Raw genomic sequence first — 25228 nt, forward strand, 5'->3', positions numbered from 1 at the left:
TATATATGAATTCTTTAGAGAATAATAATTCTAAAAAGAACTCCTGCATGTTATATTATTAGCTCTTTAGTGAAAATGCTTAGACAATTTAGGTGTTTGATAGTATGGCTAAAACATTATTTATAAAACCGAGTTAATTGTATATAAAAAAATATTATTTTAATATATTCTTAAATATTCTTAAATATGTTCATATCTAACATACCTTGGTACAACGTACATGACCCCAACGCAAAAATCAAATTCAGAACGTTTAATTAATCAAATTTATATATATTATAATATATTGCTATAAAAAACAAAAAAAAATGTAGCTTTTGTTTCGTATTGCACGAAGATTGTTCTTGTACAATGAGTTCAAGGATAAAATCCTAAGAAAGATGGTTATTGTCAAGGCTGCTGGGTGCAAAAGGCTCCCAATAAGCACTGGCCATCTGACGTAGTGGCCTAGTGAAAAAAGAAACTTGTTTTTATTGATTTTTTTGTATATATTTGTTATTACGTGGTGTTTTACTTGTTCACTGGATTTGTAGAATATTCAATGAACTCGAAGATTAGTCATGATACGTGTAAGTTGATCCGAATATTCCAGATTATATATATATATATATATATAAAGCTCCCAATGGGACCATTAAATTAGTGATTGAGTTGCTTGGCTACACATAAACGTATATAGCAATGAGATTTCTCAGCTTTTTTTGCCCCCCTCTTCTGTTGGAAGCAGCTGTAAGAAAAGGCCGGAAGAGTGGTAAAGTCGATTATTAATTTAATCGTGTACAGCAGGACATAAGGTCCCATAAGGATTTTTTTACGTTTTCAAGATGTTTTTTTTTAAATAATCTTTTTTATTATAATTTATTTTTTATATATTTTTAAATCATTTTAATATATTAATATTAAAAATTCTAAAAAAATAATCATTAAGAATCTATTATTTTTATCGAAATTCTAGTGCCTAAGCACTTGGAGCTAGAGATTTATAAGAGATGAGAGCATTGGCAAGCAAAAAACATGAATTTATATTTGAGGTTAACAAATTAAAATAATTTAAAAATATTAAAAATATATTAATTTAAAATAAAAAAATCAAAATTTTAAAAAATACTATAAGAACATAGTGACAAACACACCCAGCCTAGTCTAATAAACAGTGGGATTGTGACTTTGATATGGCTTGAATGTCAGCAAGACTACATCTTAATAGTCAAAAGGCATCAATTATTAAGATGCTGAACAAATCAATCCTCTTAGGAATTCAATATAATAAGCTTAAACTGCACTTCTTGGCAACTTGCTGGAGAAGTACTGCAATGTTCTCCAACATGTACTCTTACTGACACAAATCCTATCTCTAAAAGAAAAATTAAAGGATATCCGATAGATAAAATATTTAATATTATAATATCAAATATTTATTTGGTTGTATTTATTAAATTTATTTATTAAAATTAATTATTTATTAAATTAAATAATAATAAAAATAAAAACAAATAAAACTAGTTGAATAAAATAAAAAAAATGTTTTCTTTAATATGTTCGGAGGATGATGAAAACGAGTGGATCTCGTACTATAATTTTTTTAGTCGAAACTAGATTATTGATCCACACTACAATGCAAGTCAAAGCAAATATTTTCTTTTAATGTAAAAAAAATAGTGAGGCATTGCAGATGCTTTTTCTAGCAGAAAAAATAAAAACCATATGGGAACTGATCCCATATGTCTTGATTGTCTTTGCAGGTTTTAAGGCAAGCTGGATAACCAATATAAATATAATTTGACTCAAAATAAATATTTAAGATAAGATTGTTTTAATAAATATTGAAACAACAATACATTGAATTGATTCAAATCAATCCGGGTTAACTTGTTAATACGTATACCAAGTCATGAGATCATGATAAGCTCATGAAAAGCAAAATAAAACATATTACAAAACTCAATTTCCTATAAACCTAATGTTGAGGGATGAAACTGAAAAAATAATTAATTAAAAAAAAAGACAAAAAAATAACTTAAGTCAACCCGAGTTAACCTAACAAACCCGCGATCCAGGTTATAAAACCGGGATAACCCAGTAGAAAGAAAATTAAAACAAATTATGAAGTTCAACTCTCAATCAACCAAGTGTTAAAAGAAAAAAAATAGATTAAGAAAAGATAAAAAAAAAATTTACTCAAGTTAACTAGGATTAATCACCCGTTAAACCCGCGACTCAAGTCATGAGATGATGATAACCTTATAGAAAGCATACTGAAACAAATAAATAAACTTAATTTCTAATCAATTCAATATTAAAAGATAAAATTGAGAAAAAAATCAATTAAAAAAACTCGAATCAACCGAGTTCACCTGTTAAACTCGTGATAGGATATGAGTTTAGGATAATTTTACAAAAAATAAATTGAAAACAATTATGAAAATCAATCCCCAAAACCTAATACTGAAAAATGTAATTGAAATTGAAAAAAAAAAGATTAGAAAAGAAAAAAAAAAAGAAAAAAATATTATTATAATGAATAATGCTACGTAAAGAATGGTACAATAAAATATATTTTTTTTAATTTTTTTTTGTTAAGAATTGATTTGATATGTCTTAATTGTGTTGGTGGATTCAAAGACAACCTGGATAATCGATAAAAAGATAATTTGACTCAAAATAAATATTTAAGATGAGGTTGTTTTAATAAATATTTAGATGATAATACATTGAATTAATTCATGTCAACATGAATTAACTTGCCAATGCACATAACAAGTCATGAGATCATGATAAATCTATAAAAAACAAAATAAAATACATTAAAAAATTCAATTCCCAACAAATCTAGTGTTAAAAGATGAAAATGAAAAAAAAATCGATAAAAAGAATCAAATTCAACCCGAGTTAATCTACTAAACCCGCGATTCAAGTTATAAGATCAGGATAACCTAATAGAAAGAAATTGAAACAAACTATAAAGTTCAATTTTCAATCAACTCAGTGTTAAAAGATGAAATTATATAAAAAAAATCATTCAAAAAAATAAAAAAATGACTCAAGTTAAGTAGGATTAATCTGTCAAATCTGTGATCTAGATCGTGAGATGATGATAATAACATCATCATAGAAAGTATAATAAAACAAATTATAAAATTTAATTTTTAATCAATTAAAGTAGTTTGTTAATTATAAAAAATAAAATGAAAAATTAATATGTTTTGAAATAAAAAAATATTTTTAAGAAATAAAAGTTCTCCCGACAGAAGACACTTAGGCCATGTTTGTTTCTCGGAATTCATTTTCCGGGAAACCACTTTCCAAACTTTCATGTGTTTGTTTGCCATTAGGAAAGTTGGTCAACGGAAAACACTTTCCGGTCAACGGAAAACACTTTCTGGTCAACGAAAACACTTTTCGGTCAACGGAAAACACTTTCCAGTCAAATAAAAATTTGGTTTAATTTCTAGGAAAGTGTTTTCCCTTTTGGCTGTGTTTGTTTTCCGGAAAGTGGTTTCCGGGAAACCACTTTCCAAACTTTCCTGTGTTTGTTTGCCATTGGAAAAGTTGGTCAATGGAAAACACTTTCCAGTTAAAGGAAAATTTGGCATGGTTTTCAGGAAAGTGTTTTCCTGAAAAATTTGGGCGGAAAACACTTTCCGGAAGTTGTGAAAAATTTAGAAATATCATTATTTGCTGATTATATCAAATTTGATCCTCAAACTTTTGATTGCTATATATAATTTGTTTTGAATATTTATTTTTCAATTTCATCTCTTAAAATTTAATTTTTATATTAATTTTGGTCCTTATTTTTATAATTGCTATTTGCTTTTTTCTTATCATTTTTTTATTGAAATTTTTTATCTATCAAATTTGGTCCTCATTCTTTTGATTTTTACTTATTTTATTTGAAATAATTTATGAAATGTTAATTATTATTATTTTAATTTCTTCACCTTTCATTTTTTTTAATTTTTTAGATTTGATCTCTATTATTTTGATTATTATTTATTTTATTTGAGATAATTTATGAAATTATATTTTTTTTCAATTTCATTCTCATTCAACTTTTTAATTTGTAAGATTTGTTCCTCATTATTTTAATAAACTTGAAAAAATAAAACATTAATAAGTTATTTTCCAGCTCATTTTCCATAACATAACCAAACACTGGAAAATATTTTCCAACTTATTTTCCATTATACTACCAAACATCGGAAAATACTTTCCCGGAATTCATTTTCCTGGAATTTACTTTCCAAAAAAAAACTACTTTCCTGCAAACAAACGGGGAGAGGTCATTTGATATTTGCTTTTTTTTTTTCATGTCTTTATTTCAAAAGTTCTAAAAACAAAAACAAAAAAGTGGTTTTGTTTTTGTTTTTTTAAATGTGAAAGCTGACAACTGTTGTCAAATTTATTTTTAGAACCGGATAAAATCGATGGTGGTAGTCGGATTTGTTTCAAGAAAAACCCAAAAAGAAATAAATATAATTTAATGGTTTTTTTTTTTTTTTTGAGTTCTATAGATGATTGGAAAGGTGGTGTGTTTCTTACCCGATAAAATACGGGAAAGCCAGACAGACAGGGGCGGGGCCCACGGAACGTCATCTTCAGAGGCAGAAAGGACAGAGAATGAGTCACCTGCGATATACGTCTGCCATCTGCAGCTGCCTTTGTGTACCATTTTCATATTTTTGGTCTTCCTTTTGTCTCATACGCTGCCATGAAAAAAGCTTCGTTTCTTTTGACTTTTTCTGTAATAAAGGTCCGAAAAAATAAATAAAAATTATATATATATATATATATATATATATATATATATATATAGAGAGAGAGAGAGAGAGAGAGAGAGAGATTCATGTACTGAAAGAAACGACAAGTAGTTTTCATATGGGAAAGGACCACGACGGCCTTGAAAGTTGAAATTGAAGAGTTCTTCTGTATTTAATATTCCAGCCAATTTGAATCTCATCCCTCCTTTCCCCGATGATTTAGGTGAAATGATTTTTTTTTAAAAAAAGAATTAAGCAATCTTTAACTTTCAATCATTTTTACCCCAAGTTATCATCATCCAAATAGTTAGTTTTAGTGTAAATAAGGAAGTTGTTTTAAGGTGTTTTTATTTAAAAATATATTAAAATAATATATATTTTTTAAAAAAATTATTTTTGATATTAACAAAATCAAAATAATCCAGAAATATATAAAAAATTCATTTGAAGCAAAAGAAAAAATCTAAAAAATAGTAAAATAGCGGTTTAACCACAATGCCTAACAAGCCTCTGGTGTATTTGTTATTATGGTGCATACTATTTTTTAAAAATATTTTTCACTTAAAATTATATATTTTTAATTTTTAATATCAGTATATTAAAATAATAAAAAATACTAAAAAAATATTAATTTGACATCTTTTCACTAAAATATGCCTTCTCTATTAACTTTTGTTTATAGATTTATTTTGTTTTACTCTTTAGATTTATTTTAAAATCACAATGTGCATATAGTTGGTTTAATTTTGTTACTCATTTGAATTTTTTCTTTGTTATTTGAATGTGTTTTATTAAAAATAAAATTTGATTTGTAAAAATAAATTAATTTATATCAAATCAAAGTTTAATCTTACTAATTTATTTTAAATAAACTCCTATATCACAATAAACGAAACCTAAAACCAATCACAAGAGCCCTCCCTATATTTGGATTTTCTATTCATGTTCATAAAATATAAATTATAAAACTCAAATAAATAATTATATTTTATTTTGTCTTGAAATAATTCATTTGAATGCCAGAAATCAAATTGTATTTAAAAAGGTTCACCTACACGGTCTGTGCAATACCAACGGTGTGTTGGTTCTCGCGGGGCGTTGAATTTGAAAAAATGGGAACGTTGGTTTTTGGAAGCCCCATTGCACGCAGGCCTAGGACCCACATGGTTTCCGAGCTTCCACGTGGCAAGAACCCACAGGCTGCACGCTGGCCCAGGACCCACATGGTCCCTTCTGGCTCCATCCACGGTGATGGTGGTGGTGGTGGTGGTGATGTTGACGTGACCCTGAGTCAGCGGTTTAGATTTCTAGTTCCGACCTCTTTAACGGTAAACTTCTGTGTCACTCTTTGAATTCCCTTCATTAATTTTGTTGCCAATCATTATTAATTAAACTTTAATGTTTGAGAAAAATAAAAAAAATAACCGCAGCTTCCCACCACAGATTGCTCTGTTTTCCTTACGAAACTTGTATCTTCCCTAGTTATAGGTTATTCATGATTCAATAGTAACTGAAATGATAAATGCATTAATAAATTATGGCTTTTTTTATTTTTTATTTTTTATTAATGTGGATATTCAAGTCAGCTTGCGTGCATTTCGACTAATCTCACGAGCCTTGAAGTTAACGATCATATAAGTCTCCAGTGACCATTATATTAGCAACCATATTACTCGAACTTGAGACCACATAGAAGCAAAACTTCTGGTTTCAAGTTTTTATTACTAGATTACATGCTAGATGGTTCCTTAAATTTTATTATTGACTATATAAAAAAGACATGTCTGTTCACTTTATATAAAAATTAACCTCCAAAAAAACAATTGACCAACTATCAATAACAAAAATAATATATATATATATATATATATTCTCGCTTGAGTCGAATTGAATTTTTATAAAGTTTAGATTTATGTAATTTATACTACAATAATGAATGTAAGATATATTAGAAAAATAGAGTTTTCGTGTGACAAATTCATAGAACATCACAGTAAAAGGTTAATAATAGAAAACAAATACGCTGTTTGGAATTGCACGACCCTTTATAAGAAAATTGTTATTTTATATTTTTAAATTGTATTAATATATTATGTTAAAAATAATTTTAAAAAATAAAAATATTATTTTAATATATTTTAAAAAATAACTTACAGTATATTCACAAATAATAATTGATCAACAACCTCATTGGATGGAGGCGGAAGTCAAATACGCTTGGTTTTTTAGTCAACTAAGCAATTCTAGATCTATACCGCATTTTTCTTGCACATGTTCGTTTTTATTGACTTTTTTTCTTGTAGTGAAATATCGTACAGCATGAAGAGAGGGTATAACAAATAGGGCAGATGCATGTTCTCAATTGAAATAACTGTTGACTGTTAGAAGTTAAGGACCAATTCCAAACAAAATTTCAGAAATCTGGTGATTTTGTTTTTAGTTTGATAAAGGAAATTGATATATATAAATGCTTTTGAATATTTCATCAATAAATTTTGATAATAATATTTATTTTATGATGAATCAAATTCATAATTATTTTTCAATAAATTTGTTTTTTTGTTCGTTTATTGTCTAGAAAACCATTTCCTGTTGTTAGGTCTTGTTTGACATTGTCATTCAATTCTATTTTTATTTTTTTTTAAATAATTTTTTTGATATTTTTAGATTATTTTAATGAGTTGATTTCAAAAATAAATTTTAAAAAATTAAAAAAATATATATTTTAATATATTTTCAAGAAAAAAACACTTTAAAAAACAACTTTTACCGCCGTCACAAACATCCCTATAATGAAAATGCTAAAAATTTAATTTTGAGTGGTGTAGCTTAACTGGTTAGCCATATGTTTATTTATTTATCTGTAACATCTCAATATTTAACCTAATAATAATAATGTAAATCCGATATAAAATTGTGAAATTTAAATACATAATATAAATTTAATTTCTTCACATTTTCCAAGAATTCTAATTACCCAAAAGGAATATTTTTTAATTTTTAATTTTTTTGGTGCATAATTAATTAACCTTATGCTCAACGAACGTAGTATTGAAAAAAAAGAAGAAGAAAAAAGGTGAAAAGTTTCACCACAAGCCGAAGAGATGCAAAGGGCAATTCTGACAATAAAAGTAGATATTTGAAACAGAAAAAGGAAAGGAAAATAGAAAAAAACAAAAAAGGGAAGGGTAGTTGAGTCCACACAAGAACAACAACACAAAAAGCAAAGCTTGGCATGGAAGTTGGGTGTTTGTCAGGTTATGAGATAGATCTTTTTTTTTTTTTTTTACCGTTTTTAGAATATTCCTTTTTAATTTTGACTACCGCTTTCTTTTAATTAATCAATCAATTAATTCAGCGATCGAAACAACAAAAACACAAGAAGGAAAAAGAGAGGAGAGAGAGAAAAAAAACTCATTAAAAAAAAGGGGATTCAAACACAAATCCCAGGCGGAGAGATACAAGGAGCAGCACCACGGCAGACCTTTCAATTTCAAAAAAAGAAAGCCCGAAGAAGAAGAACGGGCGATCGCTCTCTTTCTCGCTCGATGCCTTTGAAACCCTAGCCAAAATTATTGATTAAATGGATTTTCTATTGGCCATTTCGATTTGAATATCCACTCTCCGGTGACATTGATCGTCCAAGGAATGGCCAGTAAACCGCCGGCTTATCAGAATTCTCCTCTTCATTCCCTTGTATTGGCTAGGGCTTCCTGTGCAATATTTTATTCCCAGCATAGAGAATCTCCTAATTAATTGATTACTTACTTTAATTAGTTTCTTTTGAGAGACGAGGAAGGTCATGGCGCCGGCGCCGAGAGGATGTTGGGGGGTGGCGGCGGAGAAGGCGAGGAGGTGTGTGCGGACGGTGATTTTCATGGTGGCGATGGTAGCGTCGCTCTTGGTATCATCGATGCCGGTGCTTGTGGCTATTGGCGACGTGGTGGTTCCTTTCTTTTTGGTGTCGAGTTTCACGTGCCTGACGTGTTATGGATTCAAAAGTCATTTGCGTAAATACTCTTTTAAGGGCTCCTTCACCGATATCCCGCTCGTTTCTCTTATCAGATCTTTCCTCATCATCTGTGAGTATTTTTTTTTTATTAGCTGCTTTCTTTTTTTGATTGATTGATTCATTAATTAGTTATATGGAGTTTGTGTTTTATTTGTGTTGTTTGATGATGATGAACAGGTGTTTATTCAATGTGTGATGCACCAGCACTATCACATGGACCTTACCTTGGAACTGTGACACTATGTTCTGTTGTTTCAATCGTGCTTCTTTCAATTAAGACGTGTGTTTTCACCGTCAATTCTCAAATTGAGGCTGAAGCTTCAACTTCTTCAATCTCAAGGCAGAAGCTTCATCTGAAGAAGTCATGGGGGATGCCTGTTTTGTTTCTTTCTTCAGTAGTCTTTGCGCTTGGTCACACCGTGGTTGCTTATAGAACTAGCTGCAGAGCAAGGAGAAAGCTTATGTTTCACCGAGCTGACCCCGAAGCTGTATGTTTGCACGCCAAATTTCTTGCCTTTTCCAGTTTGTTGTGTAGTCTCTTATCTTGTTTTGAATCAAGTATTTTAATGAAGTCATATGTCCAAAGGAAAGTGAAAATTGTTGGGTTTTCTGTTTCCAGTGAACACATTTGTTCTTGCTAGTTTCATATATTTGCTCTTGAAATTTTCAATAAAATCTAAAATCTTAATGTTCTTTTTTGCTGTTTAAATTGACTTACCAGGTGCTTTCATGTAAAAGTGTCTTCTCGGGCTATCAGAAGGTTCCACGATCTCCCACTCCCACAGCAGGAAGAACCCCTAAAAGTGACAGTGAAATGAAGCGAAAGCCTTTCGGAACAACTCGTGATGAAGGGGAACTCCCAGTCAGATTACTTGCTGACATTGACAGCCTGTTCATTACGTGCCGGGGACTTACAGTCCACTACAAGCTCTGCTTTCCTGGTGCACCCCCGTGTTATTTATACTCAACTGCCGCTCTTGAATCTAGTTCTAGCTGTAGCTCACCAAAGCTAGCACCGGGAAGGTTAAGACTTGAAAGGCAGCCATTTAGCGCGGTAGTAAAAACCCAGCATCATCTACATAGGAGTTGTAGCAATCAATTTTACAGCTCTTCACTGTATGCTCCGCTATTGGATAGTTCTCCAACTTCTGTTCTATCTGAAGAAATTCCTGTTCTCAACCTAGAAGATGCTGTTCAGGAGGATGGAATATGTGAACCGAAACCTGTGATTCCTGGTCAAGACATGGAGGAAAATAGCCAGTTAGGTATTGTTCTAGTTCATGGGTTTGGAGGTGGGGTTTTCTCATGGAGGCATGTGATGGGAGTGTTATGTCAGCAGGTTGGTTGTAAAGTTGCTGCTTTTGATAGGCCTGGTTGGGGGTTAACTTCTCGGCTGCGCCATAAGGATTGGGAGGATAAAGAACTGCCCAACCCATACAAGCTTGAAACTCAGGTACGCCGCAATGTTAGTTGATAGAGAATGAAGTCAAAGTTCTTTAAGCGTTTTGGATTCAGGAAACAATTTGATGTTTTTTCATGCTATGTGAGAAAAACAACAACGGAATGAGAAGCACCCTTTCCAGTGAAATCTTGTTCTCTTGCAGAAGTATCCATTTAGCTATCTTTATGTACTGTCACCGTTTACAGCTTTTAATTCATTGTTCTGTCAAGTAGATTTGTGTACTTTGCTCGTAACAAGCATTTTCACATACTTTGGGCATGTTATATGGCTTCGTATTCTGTCTTGCTTTGAAAAGTTGTCTTTTCATCTTTACCTGCTCTGTTTGGATACGTAATTATGTTTTTTAAGCTCAACTCTGCTCTGGTGTTTTTCAGGTTGACCTGCTTCTTTCTTTCTGTTCTGAGATGGGTTTTTCTTCAGTGGTGCTTATCGGTCATGATGATGGAGGCTTGCTTGCTTTAAAAGCTGTTCAAAGAGTTCAAGCATCAATGAATTCTTTCAATGTAAGTCTTTCAACATTTAAATAATGTGATGCTGCATCTCTATACAAAACCATATTGGAAGACAGTTGAATAGTAAGTAACTTGAGGAATGTTATGCATGCTCCTGCCACTCATTGGCTTTTATGGTTGAGATGATGATGAGTAAGAGGGTAATCCAGTTATCCAGTTATTAGTGTGGTTGCTTGAAGGATGGTACCTCTTTTTCTATCATGGAATTTGTTATGAGGGAGTACGGTAGTGCTTTTCTGCTACCAGAACATCCTCTTGATTAGTAAAGTTGTAGAATTTTTAGGATTTATTTTTCCAACGAAAGGAAACTTGATGGATGCTTTTAGCAAGCTCTGTCCCGTGGTTTAGAAAATTTGACTTTTGCATAAAATGCATTTGATGTTGTATGCATGCATGTGTCCTGTTATGATGGCATATCTCAGATAGCTGGTTTGTTGAATTTTGATGCCTCACTATCAAGTTATTCTTTGAAGTATGACTAAAACTCTAGAGTATTTCATCTGATTTCATATACAACAGTAAACATGAACTTTCTCATTATGGGCATTTTGTTAAGTGTCTGAAATTTGTGTGGTGGTTCCCATGTTTCTCATTATGTGTGTGTTTATGGATTGTTCAGGTTACAATTAAAGGGGTGGTATTGCTAAATGTTAGCTTGTCTAGAGAAGTGGTTCCTGCCTTTGCTAGGATACTTCTACGCACTTCTCTTGGGAAAAAACACTTGGTTCGTTCTCTACTGCGAACAGAAATTATTCAAGTGGTGAATAGGCGTGCATGGTATGATGCTACCAAGCTAACGACAGAGGTTTTGAGTCTTTATAAGGTATGTTTATGCCTCCTGGCATGGCTATTCTCTCATGTCATGAGTCAGTCACACCTGGGAAGCATATAACTTTGTCCATTAAGTATTCAAAATTGTAGAAATCCTCTCTCTGATACCATACCTCATACGTTATTATTTTACCATCATGTTGTGTTTTGGCTGCTTATCATCTAATCTAATTTTGTAAGCCATTAAAGGGCGAGAAATTCATGCACTTGGAACACAATGGATAGAGAAATATAGGCTGTCTTTATTGCTGGGTAACACCTTGAGGGTTTGATGTCAAATTGGTGTTGGTTGTCCGTGAAGCTCTACATGGAAAATATATTAGGAAATGGAAGTAAATTGATGGAAAAGGAACTTTACTTTTTATTAGTTTCACAAGAATTGAGGATACATGTTAAGAAACACGTACCTTTCTTCTGGATGCACATGATTTGATTTGGTGCGGCTAAGATTAATTTTCCATTAAATGGTGAGACATTCATGCGCTTGGATCACAATGGATAGAGAAATATAGTAATCTACACAATACTTTTTCTGAGGGAATTATTGCTTATTGATGAAGTGGGTATTATAATGTTCTGGGGAAGGTATGGATACAACAGCAATAATTCCAGCCAAATTCCCCTGTATATGCCACAAGCACTAAACCTGATTATCTAATCAAATATATCTATGATGCACGTCTGTAATTCATTTCCTAGTGCTCATTATGTTTGATCTGGTTTTCTTCATCCTCGATTAATGGCTGTAGTTGTGTATTCAAGTGAAAAGCTTAATTTGTTTCTAATGAGTAGATGTGCATGAAAGAAAAGACGCATATATTTTGTTACCCAGTAATTATGATAGTCTAATATGTCAACCTTGATATTGGCTTGGCTGACATGGTGCGGAATCAGGCACAATTATGTGTCGAAGGTTGGGATGAAGCAGTCCATGAGATAGGTAAACTTTCGTGTGAGACAGTCCTTTCACCACAAAATTCTACGTCGTTGTTGAAGGCTGTAGAAGGCATGCCAGTGTTAGTCATTGCAGGTGCTGAAGATGCCCTCGTTCCACTTAAATCTTCTCAAGCCATGGCTTCAAAACTTGTAAATTCTGTGAGTGCCTCTCTGTTCTCTACTAGAATCTTGGATTGGACATAATGAAATTTATCATGCAGCATCATTGAACTAACCAAGGTTGGGAAATTCAGTTGCCATATTGCTAATTAGCTACCGTAAATACATAGTGGTCAGAAATCCACATTCCAGTCGTTTAATGTGAACCACCAAGAAAACAGGAAAGAAAGTCTTTTTATACATGATAGATATAACCAACCATGATTTCATATGTAAAAACTGAAGCAATCTACTTCCTTTCTAGGATACTATTTAAAAATGGATATTGGTTCTATACAAGGGGGTTCAAGAGGAGAAGTTACTTGAGGAAACAAAAACTAGGATTTTTATCAATCAGTTGATTTTTGCTGTGGGTTATTTTCTATGCAGAGACTGGTCGCTATATCTGGATGCGGCCATCTTCCACATGAAGAGTGCCCCAAGGCATTACTGGCAGCTATAACACCGTTCATAAGCAGACTCTTGGTTGAACCAGATTTGGAAAACCAATAGAATACCTTTTTTCTTTCCCACTTATCCATATAGGCTTGTAGGGTTCTCTTCCCTTTTTTCTACACCCTTCTTTCCTAAGCAATTTACCCAGGAGGGTGACTAATGTCTTCCTCTTTTTGGGTATTTTTGATTTCTATTTTATAATAGCTCCTCCTTCATTTCTAATTTTTTTATTTCTGTTTTTAATTTTCCTCGGCCAGCTCTAATTAGTTAACTAAAGCTCGTTCGAACAGTTACTGCTGTTTTCTCTTTAAGGGAATGGGAAATAGCTCATATTTGTACATGTATCTGAGTGGAATGCATGCCTCCGAGAGTGTATGCTTCAAAAGTAACTTAATTGGCTGTGCCTCTTTTTCTGATAATTACTATTCTCGACTCTTGTACGCATCGATCGGCCTCTAGCAAACCTGGATGAGAAATCTTTCAATATTTTTCAGTTAAAATTTACATCACCATCAACAAAATGGTTTAAAATATTTACTGGACTTTTATTATATTTTAATTAATTACTGAAGAGTTACAATTTTGTTATTGAATTAACAAAAATTTTACCACCACCTTCCTCATTTCTCCTCGAATTAAAAAAAATCAGCATTGTATCTTTGTTCCTGACCATACCATTTGAGGAAAAAATATATTTTACTGGTCAAAATGTAATATTGAATCTATTTGCTTATTCTAAAATAATAATATGATGGAATTAAGAATGAATTTGGAAGTTCATCTAAATAAACAAATAAATGTTGTGCATCGGGTAAACCAGGCTAGTAGGCCAAACTTATGAATTGAGTTATGGACTCCACCAGGATTATAATTTGTTTTTTTTTCAAAACTGCTTTTTTTTTAACTATATAATAACAAAAATAGACGATTGCAAAAATAAAACACCAACCCAATACGAAGATGTCTTTTTTAGATCGCGATAACCTTCTAAAAGGAAACGAAACTTGTAAAGATTCTTGCATTCTTTGGTTTTGAACGAACTAAATCTGACTTATCGAAGATTAAATAGCTTCGTGGCGTCATTCGATTTCATTCCAATAGTGTTAGTGCCTTGGAACAAGTTTTGATTGTGTTACATTCCTATCAGATCTCTTTCGGTTTTCTAGGAGCAGATCTCAATCTTAATTGTGGGTTGTGTGACCATGTGATAATGAGGTTCACATTAGTTGATATCAAAGTTAGGTTATGAAATCAAGTTATATTTTTTTATTTCTTGAATTTTTGTTTTTGTCTTTCACGTAAATTTTTCTTTGTTTCGGGCTTGATCTTGTTTCAAATCAGTTTAAGTCAGATTGTCTTCTTTCTACGTTATTCTTGATTGATTGCGTTGAATTTTTTGGTTTTTTTTAAAGGTGTCATGTGAATGCAAGGGAGAGGGAACTAAGGTCCTTCTAAAGCAATAATGGAAAAAACTAAAGCTTGGTGTAGGGGTCTTAAAATGAGAAGTTGATAAGTGTAGAAGATTATTCTATGACCTTCAAGCTTCGATGAAAAAAGATTAACAACACTGCAAGCATGAAAGATAAAAGAGAACAACCATGATTATTATTAAAAAGTATGTGCGTAAAGTGATTAGTAAGACGCACTTATTTGAAATCGTTATTAACCACTATGTCCATACATTGTTGTTAGAGGCAAGTGTTACCAAGAAGAGAATTCTGAAGGCTTAAACAATAGGTCTATGAAGCAACCATTATTCCTATTAAAGATTCGAGGATGAATCTTCTTGAAGAGAGAGGGAATGATACGGTTTAACTATGGATTTCTCATTAAAGGCCTTTGATTTTATGCTTGGGTTTGATAAGGATGTCATTTGGCCAATATTGTATTTTTTCTTGGAATTTAGCTTATGTTCTATTTGGTCATGATGAGTTTTTGGCATGAGATGGTTTGAGTCAGCCTTAGTTTGTGTATAATGATGAGTTCAGTCTAATCTCTTTGATAGTTCATTCAGCCATATTAGGTTAGCCCATGTATAGGTCTAATTTGGGCAACCAAGTAGGCTTGTTGGAAGTTGTTTCAAGTCTGATTTGGGTTATATTAATGAGTATGAGTTTGGACCACATGAGATCCAAAGTTAGCTTGGACTAATTAAGATGTTGAGATCATAAGTTGTTAAAATTGTGAGTTAACTCTTAAAATCTTATGATTTTACGAGTCAACATGTATCTAACGTGTTCAATCGGATAAAAAACTCGAAACCAGTAAAATCGGACTTAACTAGCGCAAAATCGGTAAACTCGGTCTAATTTTACGAGTTTACTAAATTTGTGATATGAACCACGTCAGGTCCAAATTTGGTTTTAAAATGTTTGCTGACTAGTTTTTCGAAATTGAGCATATCTTTCAAACCGTATATTGGATAAAGCCGAAATCTTACAAGAAAATATTAGATATATGAAAATATATTGTGGTAAATTTTTAGGTCAAATGGAGATAGAGAACATAATATTTCAGAGGTTTAAAGTTAGTAAACTAATTATATATCAAACAAGACCTTCGTGTACTATTTGAGACATATCTAGAGCTACAGGTGGAATTTTGCTTCGATTAAAGTTGAGATAGAAACTGGACATCTAAAACTTTCCAATTATATATCGTAGGCTTAATAATTCATCAAAACGAGAAAGAACAATATGTTTTAGGGGTTTATTTCATTATTGAATTTATATTAGTTAATTACTAATTTAAACTCATTAGCTTGCAATCCAAAAGGGGTCTATCAAGACTTATTGTGATGGGAACAACCAGGTTGTCACTAGATTTATGTGTGCTTCCTACCTTTCAATGATTCCCGTGTATTGAGAAATTTTATTATGAGACTTCTTATTTCTCCATGTCATTAATTTATTCATTCATACTATCTATCTCTTTCATTTTATTTAGATCACTCATTGATTATAATATTGTTGACTCATTTTATTAGATTTTAATGTAAATTAATTTCTTTGCTAGAATTTTCAATATATAAGTAGTTAAAAAAAAATTACTTATGATTTTACGATTCGAGTTTATATTGTATTTTTCGTGTCATGTCAAAAAAGTATTTTTGACAACCTTGGTTGGGATCCTTTTCTTACAAGGATCAATAAAATATTATTCTATAATTGAAAGGGAAATTCGTTCATTATTGTCTCTTTTATTTAGGATAATATTTAGCAACAAAGAAGAAAGTTTCCTAGTCATGCAAAGAAACTAAAAGGGGCTATCATATTTGAATCCTATACTTGAAAGGATTGTTTATTGCTAAAGATAATCAAGGAAGGAAATTGATTTCTAAGATTATTTTTCATGTTCTGAAGGGAAATCATAGCTTTACAAAGAAAGAAGACTTCAATAATTAAATTCCTATTCATATAAGGTTTTATAGAATCTAAAGGACTTCAAAAGTTGATTAAGCAATCATAGAGTATCTAGAAAGATAAATCTTGACCAAGATTTATTTAAACTAGGGAATTAATATATTTTTTTTTCTATAATATACAACATCAACAAGCTACTATCTAGACTTGTTGTTTTCATTATTATTTTCATGTTTGAACTTAATTAATACTTTAATTTTTAGCTAAGATCCAAGGCTTCTTTGGATAAGGGTTTGGACTTACAAGTAAAGGTTTTGAGTAAGTTTTTGTAAGTGGATCAATTCAACCCACAATGGTAGATACATTAGGGTTAATTTTTCAGAACTATTTTAGGACATTTGATGAATAATACTTCTGAACTTTTCAATTTAATGTGTGAGAGAGATTCTTGCATTTTTTTGGTTCTTGAACAAACATAATTTGACTTATCAAAGATTAGCCGGCTTCGTGACGTTATTCGATTTGATTCCAATAGCGCTGATACTTTAAGACAGGTTTCCATTGTGTTACACTCCTATCATATATTTTTCAGCTTTATGGGATCAGATCTCAATTTTGATTGTGAGTTGCGTGACCACAAGGTTCGCATCATCAAATCACTAATGACTTTCTTATATTTTGGGAATCATAACATGTTGCTAGACAATGCACTTCATCTTCAAATATAAATTAATTAATTGTTGAATTGATAATATATTAAATTATTTAATTTATTTAGTTATATTTAATTAAAATTAGAATTTATATTTGAGCTAATATATTAATAACCTAATAGGTCATTCATATTAAAAAATATTAGTTAGAAATTAAGCATGAATGATTTAATTAAGTATTACTTGATTAAAATATATTTTAAAAATTAAAAACCAGAATATAATTAATACAAAGATTTTATTTCTAGATTTAAAAAAATAAAGTGAAGACGTGATTGAGTTAATGTTTAATGATTTTCATATATATATATATATATATATATATATATATATATATATATATATATATATATATATATATATATATATATATATATATATATATATATATATAGTTTGATGAACATGTTCAATCTTACATCTAGAAATTATATTTATGGTTAGCCATTTTTGTTTTTAAATTTTTAAACTATATTATGCGGTCAGGAATAATTAAATATTTATCCGTGTCCTTGATTAGAACAACAATTGTAATAAAATGTTTATTTATGCTCGTTAAATTGCAGTAGAAATGGAATTGTGAATTGTGCGCTTAGCAGATTTCATCTGTACCTAGTCCATATATCAAAATGAAATCTCATCACAACTACGTGAAGGACCTGGGAAATTCCATTCCATCTCCATTTAATGTTTCATAAAACTTTGCAGGTCACAATCAGCAAATCATCTTAGGAACCATTCTCTCCTCTCCTCTCCAACATTTATATTTATAAATAAATATCATGAATTCTAATGCATGACGTGCTCGATGCAAAAAAGCTTGTAAGAATTCGATAATCAATATAACAAAAACCTGTTGTAATATTTAGCAACCGTATCGTCCTTTTCTTGAAGTTCTACAAGATCATTAAAAAAAAAAACTAGACGTGGCTGGCTAAGTTCACAAAAGAAGGATTTCCCAACAAGGCAAGGCAGACAGAATTTTCTACTCGTTTTTGTTTTTTTTCTCTCCAAGTCCATTTTATTTCCACGGCAGACCAAACGCAAAAGAAGTCACATCCACATTCAAAGCAGAGACCGAACACAAACAAGTTGAAACCTGAAACAATACGAAGCCCAAGTCAGGCATCTGTTGCATTTCCCTTCTCCGTAGTTTTCCCTTCTCCGCTAATATGAAAGCCCTCGATCTTTTGGGCAACATCGTCTGCAGAAACATTCACTTTCCCAGTTGGTCCGTTCCCAGGAACAGAATCATTCTCATCATGACTTGCAGGGCCCAGTTGCCATATTCTGATGGTTCCATCTTCGGATCCTGATGCATAAGATTCTCCTCCAGGTGAGAATCGCAAACAATGAACAGGACCATGGTGACCCTTGTTGCATCCTGCAGATAAAAACCGCATGCAAGATGGTTAGAACTGAAACTTCAGATCAGCAAAGCATCACTGTAGAATATGGCCATATAGGGGCCATCAACCAATAGTACTAATAATCATATATTCAGCTCAGATAGATCATTTTCACATCCGGTTGAAGACTTGCAAAAGAACATGCAGCCCATAGCATTGGCGGTACACAGCAGATATTCTGATAGCTAAACTGCATCGAGTTGCACCTCCATGCATAACTCACATTAAAAAAAAATTGACATAAAAGTTTCACGGACCATTGTTTTTAAACTCTAAATTACCCATTCGACAAGAATATACAGCACAAAGATGCTAATCACCAACTTTTTGTGTTTAGATGTTGATTTTTTTTCCCAAAAAGAAGCCATAGCAGTTGCACATACCGATCTGTTCTCCTGTGTGGAAATCAAAGACATGGATCCACATATCTTCTCCTCCAGCAACAAATTTATTACCCAGTTTTGGTTCCAATGAAGCTGATTCCACATTGCATGGCATGTCATAGCTTTTCACCAATCCAAAGCTGGAAAACGAAAGGAAGAAATGTTAGAAGGGAATGCCTACGAAAAGGAAAGAATCCAAATCACAACTTACTGATTTGCATCCCAAAATTTAACTGTAGATCCATCTGCAGTAGTTATATAGCGACCATCCCGACTCACTTCAGCACTTGTTACAGGTGACTTTGTTTCAAGAGTTTGAACAATTTTGCCACTTCGGACATCCCATAACCTATACAGTCAGAGATCAAATTAAAAGAAGTATCAAGATACAATGATGAGTTGATGAAAGACTTCTGGCCAATAATTGAAAAGGAAAAGAAGAAAAACAATGGAGTAACTGTTCTTCCTTCCATGATGTTGGTGATAAAGATGATGAGGATCTGTACCAGTAGATAAAAAGAAAAGGCACACTTTCCAATAGAATGTTCAAGGTGAAACCATGCACAATATTGAAATGTTTTTCCTTCAAGTATGATAATGAGAATACCAGGACCGAAACTAAACCTACAGAGTACAGATGGAAATAATTCTAAATCAAAGGCATGCTACTGCAACCAATTAGTTCATCTAACAGCACGAGATAGCATCTTGCGGTTGCCTAAGTGCTGAATCTAGTGTCTATTATTAGTGAGCATGATACTGTAATTTATTGGGAGACCATCTCCGACTAACTTTACTGGAACAGTCTCTGATCAAAGCCCACAAATTCTTATCATTTGATCACTTTCTAATAACACAGAAATGCATACAAATGCATTAGCATGTAAGAGAATTGGATAACTCATCAAATTAAGTTTAGTTTGCATATGCCCCCCAAAAATTTCTATTTCCTATCATGCTTATTATTTAAGAGTATGACTATACAGCTCTAAATTTTGAGCTAAATAGTGTAAAACAAGTTTCATTAAAGATTTTATTGTTAAAAAAAATAAAAAATCAAATAAGCTTAATGCATTTACAATTACCTTCTGTAGGATAAGACAAGCTTGTATTCACATATCCTGTCTTTAGAAATACTAAGCTTAATGACACAGACTGTATTTTGATACTTCACAATGACAGAATCTCAGATATAACAAGATATAATACCCTGGTCCAACCAGTCAAACAAAAAAGAGCAAACACAAATAAAAGCAGGTAATTATATGACATCATATGGAATCAGACTTGATACTGGCCATACCTCACACCACCAATATCAGTACAAGAACTTAATATGGTCTGATCACTGTGAAGCCATGCAACAGTTCTGATTGAACCTGGTGAATTGTCAACTTCTCTTGGGGGTGCATCTGGACGATTCAAGTCAAATATACGAAGAATTTTTTCAACTCCACCAGTAAGTAGAAGGTGTGTATCCTACACAAAGAACAACTCAGATATTGCATTTGCACACTAGACACAAAGGAAAATGCCACGGAAACAGATAAATATTTTTCAACCAGAAACTATTTTTTTTATTAATATTTAAACAAACCCACGTAATTAACTTAAGTAATGCAAATAATACACAGGGATCAGATTATACAAACCTAGAACCAAATAATAATTTTCCAAAAAAGTAAAAATCAAACAGAAAGGATGTAAAAAGTAAAAATCAAACAGAAAGGATGTAAAAAGCAAAATCAAATGGATGGTATAAAAATACAATGGAGGAAAAGAGATCCAGCCGAAAAAAATCTAAGGTTACCTAGAAAGCAATTAAAAGACACCAAAACTATAGCCCGCCTGCTTATAATCCATCTCAAATTAAAACATCTTTGAACTTTGGTGCGCCAAAATATAGGAAGAAAAAAAAGGACACACACCTAGAACAAGGCCTAGGTTCATAGCATCCGGCAAGAAACCCAATTCAAACTAGATTGAGTTTGTATTTGTAGAGAATCAAAACTACATAAATCAATGCATAAAAAATCTGCGTAGTTAAATAACTTTAACAGCCATTGAGACACCATTAAAACTTTTGAAGGCACTTTCAAGCAAATAGCAGAAAACAACATTGTTATAACTGCTACAATCATTTTGAATTTGGTTTAAGCATCTTCTTTGATGGATCAATCATATGTTGACTCCTCTAACATTGATTATCAGGTCACTGTCTTTAAATGTGAAGACTATGGACATTTAAAGAACCGTAAAAAACAAACAAAATCAGACTCAAGGAATAAGAAAGTAATAGAATAGAAAAGGTAAATTCAATTCTACCTCTGAAAATGTGCATGCTCGAACAATATGCTTATGCTCAAAAGAGTGTAATTCATCTCCTGTCAATGCATCCCACAGTTTTCTGCAAACAATACACCAGACATATTATAGAAACTCTCTAAATTTATTGAGTTCATAATTTGTTGATTGTGCAACATCTTTGCACTAGCCACCATGGGTGCAAGCATGAGAGAGAGGGGGGGTCTTAAAGAAAATTGTCTTAATAGAGGAGTACACGGATCTCTTGAAAGGAATTCAAAAATTAATAAATATTCATGAATTTCAAAATATAGAAGGAAGGGACTTTAATAACATACGCAGAAAAATCAGCAGAGCCAGATGCTGCACGCAAAGCACTACTGTCCAGGCAGCAACTCCACACTGCACCCTTGTGCCCCTCAAATGTTCCAATCCAATCACCAGTCTCCCCATTTCTCAACATTGGACTAGAATCTGAATTTCAAAGGATAATATTATTCTGAAGTGAGGAATTACAAAGTCCCGAAGAATAGAGGTTCAACTCCAATTTTCAGTTAACATTTGACTAATCAACCATCATGCAAATCCTAGTTCAGTTTTTTCGTGACTAAGTCCACATTTGCACAAGGAGTTGACAAAATGATCCACAAACCTTTCAGGTTATCTTGCATTTGGAAGAAGTGGTGCAGCAAGGAATAAAAATAATGAGTATTTGATCCTTTGTTGCCATAGAAAATTAGAGAAAGGAACTTCTTTCATTTTCATTTTGTTTTAAACAGGGAAATTTGCAGATCCAAAACCCGATTCAAGAATAAATTGACACCTAATTTACACTTGGAAAAAAGTTGATCACTAATAATGTAGCCCTCATATTTTCTCATGCATCAAGCTTCATTAACAACTAAAACTTTCACTCTAAACAACTGCTTTCCTAATAATTATTCAGATAATAATCCACCTGTGTCTTCAAACGTTGGAACAAGCTTACCCTTAAGTAACCATGTAAGTAAATTGAAGCGACATTTCCAAATAACAAGACAAACAGCAAAACTACTTGAAGAATGCCTGATTTACAACTAAACTTGCAGTTACTTTAATCAAAATGTCCACAGGTGAAACATGGAAACAAGCAGAAGAAAACCCGATTCAGAATTACATATGGGATCCAAATTCTAGGTTAAACAGATAATAAAATAATCAGCGTTGAAATATGGGTTCCCAGTCTAAAATAACAAAAGATCACTGATTGACTATCTAAAAATAAATTCGACTGCAATCAAATTCAGGGTTAACACCAGTCAACAAAAGCTAGACCAAGCTTTCAACTAAGCCATAGGTAACAGAAATGAACTGATAACCTTGATGAGTAACGACTAAATGACAATGCAAAGGAAATCCAATTGCTTAATGGAATCCAAAACCACAGTTAACAACAGATGCCCAAATGAAAATGGATAAAATTCACCGCTTAAAACAACAGATAACCGTAAAAAGAAAGAGAGAGAGAGCAGGCATACCCTTGCTAGCACTGATGAGAAAGAAGCCATCAGGAGTGACAGGACTGTAAAACAAATCCACAACAGGACGTGAATGTCCATGGCACACTAATGGCACTGCCACCTTCTTCTTGTCCATTGTTCCCTCTCAACAACAGCAGCAGCAGCACAAATTCAACAAACCCCAAAAACCCTTATGGATCAACAATTCCAAGAACCCAGCCCCCAAAAGAAAAATGCTTTACTCTTTATTCATTTATTTTTTCTTTGATACACAACCAAAGCACTTGCACAAAACCCAATTCACCTGTTCAACTGCACAACATAATTTGATGTCAAAATTAATCTCCTTCTCTCCCCATTTGTAGAATGTAGAGGATGTTGCTGGCTTAAGCTATGATTTACTCTTGCTTAGGCTATGTAAAATGTTTTCTATGAAAAATTAATTTTACGAACACATCAAAAAAGAGGAAAAGGAAATGAAATGAAAATTTAAAAATAAATAAAAAAGATGGAGAGTAACTGCTCTGTGAGGGCTAATCGCAGAAGACTTAAATGAGATGGGGGACTGGATTTATAGGGTTGGTTTCCCCCTTTTCTTTTCTCTTCTTCTATTTTCCCGTTGTTTCATTGTTTTTGTATTTTTTTTAATTTATAAATAATATGAATTAAAGTAAAAAAGTAACGTTAACTAAAAGTAATTTGATAAATTAAAATTTTGTCATGTACATTTCCAAATCATCATGTTGTTTAATATCATTGTCATTGCTAGGCTGCAGTCGGATTACTTCTTTTTTTTTGACATAAAAAATTATTCAATTATTATTAATGTGTTTTTTAATAAGAAAAATTTTAAATTGATGTGATGTAATCTAGTTGAATTTACATGTATAAAGATATCTTAAATGATCAATAAAAATATAGTTTGAAAAACAAATCAAGATGATATATTTTTATAAATATTAAAATAAAAATATATTAGATAAACTCGGATCAACTCGGGTTAACCTGTTAAATTTACTATCCAAGTTATAAAATCCTAATAATCTTATAGAAAAAAAATAAAAAATTATTAAATTCAATTCTTAATTAATTTAATGTTGAATAATAAAATTGAAAATAAAATTTAACTAAAAAATAAATCGAGTCAACTTGGATAACCTATTATACCTAGGCCATGGAATCGAGAAAAATATAGAAAGTAAATCAAAACAAATTATGAAACTTAATTTTCAATCAACTCAATGTTGAAACATGAAATTAAAAAAAAAATCAATTAGAGAAACACAAAAAGCTCTTGAGTTATTTAAACAAATTTGTAATTTAGGTCATGAGACTAAAATAACATCATAGTGCAAACCAAAATAAATTATGAAATCTAATTTTCAATCAACCTAATATTAAAAGATGAAATTGAAAAAAAAAAGATAAAAAAAACCTCGAGTCAACTTGCCTAACCCGCTACCTAGGTCTTAAGATCGTGACAATCCATAGAAAGTAAATGAGAAAAATTATGAATCTCAATTACCAATCAACTCAATATGAAAGGATAAAATAAAAAAAATAAAAAAAATAACTTGAGTCAATTCGGGTTAGAAGACTAAGATAACTCTATAGAAAGAAAATAAAAAAAAATTATAAAGTTCAATTATCAATCAAACCAATGTTGAAAAATGAAATTGAAAAAAAAATATTCAATAAAAAAGAACAAAATATTTAATTATCAATTAACCCAATCAATCTGGCTAACCTGCAGAATTCGTGATCCTAGAAGATCGAGATAACCCCAAATAAAGAAAATAAAAAAATAATTATAAAGTTTAATTCTCAATTAATCCTTTGTTAAAGGATGAAGTTGAGAAAAAATTAATTAAAAAAATAACCCGAGTCAACATGATTAACCTACAAAACTTATGACTTAGACCATAAGACTAAGATAACTTTGTGGATAACAAATCAAAATAAATTATAAAATCCAATAATGAGTAAACTAAAATAAAGTTTTTTATTTTAGGACCAAAATAAAAAAGGCCTTAGCATTTCACTATTTATTACTATATTAAAATGCCAAAGTCTTTTAGATTATACCAAAAAAAAAAACCCAATGTAGGATTATTTTTATGTCAAAAAACTTGAATGATATGTAAAAGTATAATTTAACTCAAAATAATTATTCAAAATGATATTTTTTTTATATAAATTGAGACAACAACTTATTAGATCGAATCAAGTCAATCTGTATGTTGTGTTATGAAACCATGATAACCTTATATAAAGTAAATAAAAATAAATTATGAATCCCAATTTAAATCTAATGTTCAATGATAAAATTGAAAAATAATTCAATTAAAAAACACAAAAAATAACATGAGTCAACTTGGGTTAATATGCCAAATGATGAATCTAGTCATGAGACAAGGATAACCTAATAGA

The 25228-nt window shown here is 31.4% G+C and overlaps 2 protein-coding genes across 2 annotated transcripts; one reads left to right on the forward strand and one right to left on the reverse strand.

Annotated features, from left to right (window-relative positions):
* Window positions 1–8113: 8113 nt before the first annotated feature.
* Window positions 8114–13547, forward strand: LOC133701688 (uncharacterized). The gene is made up of 7 exons (XM_062125711.1): window positions 8114–8842; window positions 8950–9260; window positions 9494–10225; window positions 10609–10737; window positions 11366–11569; window positions 12472–12672; window positions 13063–13547. The coding sequence occupies exons 1-7, from the start codon at window positions 8563–8565 to the stop codon at window positions 13183–13185; spliced, it is 1980 nt and encodes a 659-aa protein (XP_061981695.1). The 5' UTR covers window positions 8114–8562; the 3' UTR covers window positions 13186–13547.
* Window positions 13548–18046: 4499 nt separating this feature from the next.
* LOC133702204 (uncharacterized) lies at window positions 18047–23382 on the reverse strand. Its single transcript, XM_062126474.1, has 7 exons — window positions 22817–23382; window positions 21638–21773; window positions 21321–21402; window positions 20299–20474; window positions 19207–19344; window positions 18996–19135; window positions 18047–18587 (listed from the first exon to the last, which is right to left on the reverse strand). The coding sequence occupies exons 1-7, from the start codon at window positions 22932–22934 to the stop codon at window positions 18325–18327; spliced, it is 1053 nt and encodes a 350-aa protein (XP_061982458.1). The 5' UTR covers window positions 22935–23382; the 3' UTR covers window positions 18047–18324.
* Window positions 23383–25228: the final 1846 nt, after the last annotated feature.

The sequence above is a fragment of the Populus nigra genome, chromosome 8 (genome assembly GCF_951802175.1).
Source record: "Populus nigra chromosome 8, ddPopNigr1.1, whole genome shotgun sequence".
Lineage (NCBI taxonomy): Eukaryota > Viridiplantae > Streptophyta > Magnoliopsida > Malpighiales > Salicaceae > Populus > Populus nigra.

Excerpts from the sequence above, each read along its gene's own strand:
- LOC133701688 (XM_062125711.1), top strand. The coding sequence starts at position 8,563 with ATGGCGCCGGCGCCGAGAGGATGTTGGGGGGTGGCGGCGGAGAAGGCG. Across the intron at positions 8,843-8,949 it reads CAGATCTTTCCTCATCATCT|GTGTTTATTCAATGTGTGAT; the intron begins GTGAGTATTTTT and ends GATGATGAACAG. Across the intron at positions 10,738-11,365 it reads CATCAATGAATTCTTTCAAT|GTTACAATTAAAGGGGTGGT; the intron begins GTAAGTCTTTCA and ends TGGATTGTTCAG.
- LOC133702204 (XM_062126474.1), bottom strand. The coding sequence starts at position 22,934 with ATGGACAAGAAGAAGGTGGCAGTGCCATTAGTGTGCCATGGACATTCA. Across the intron at positions 19,345-20,298 it reads ACTGATATTGGTGGTGTGAG|GTTATGGGATGTCCGAAGTG; the intron begins GTATGGCCAGTA and ends CTGACTGTATAG. Across the intron at positions 19,136-19,206 it reads AAATTTTGGGATGCAAATCA|CTTTGGATTGGTGAAAAGCT; the intron begins GTAAGTTGTGAT and ends TTCGTTTTCCAG.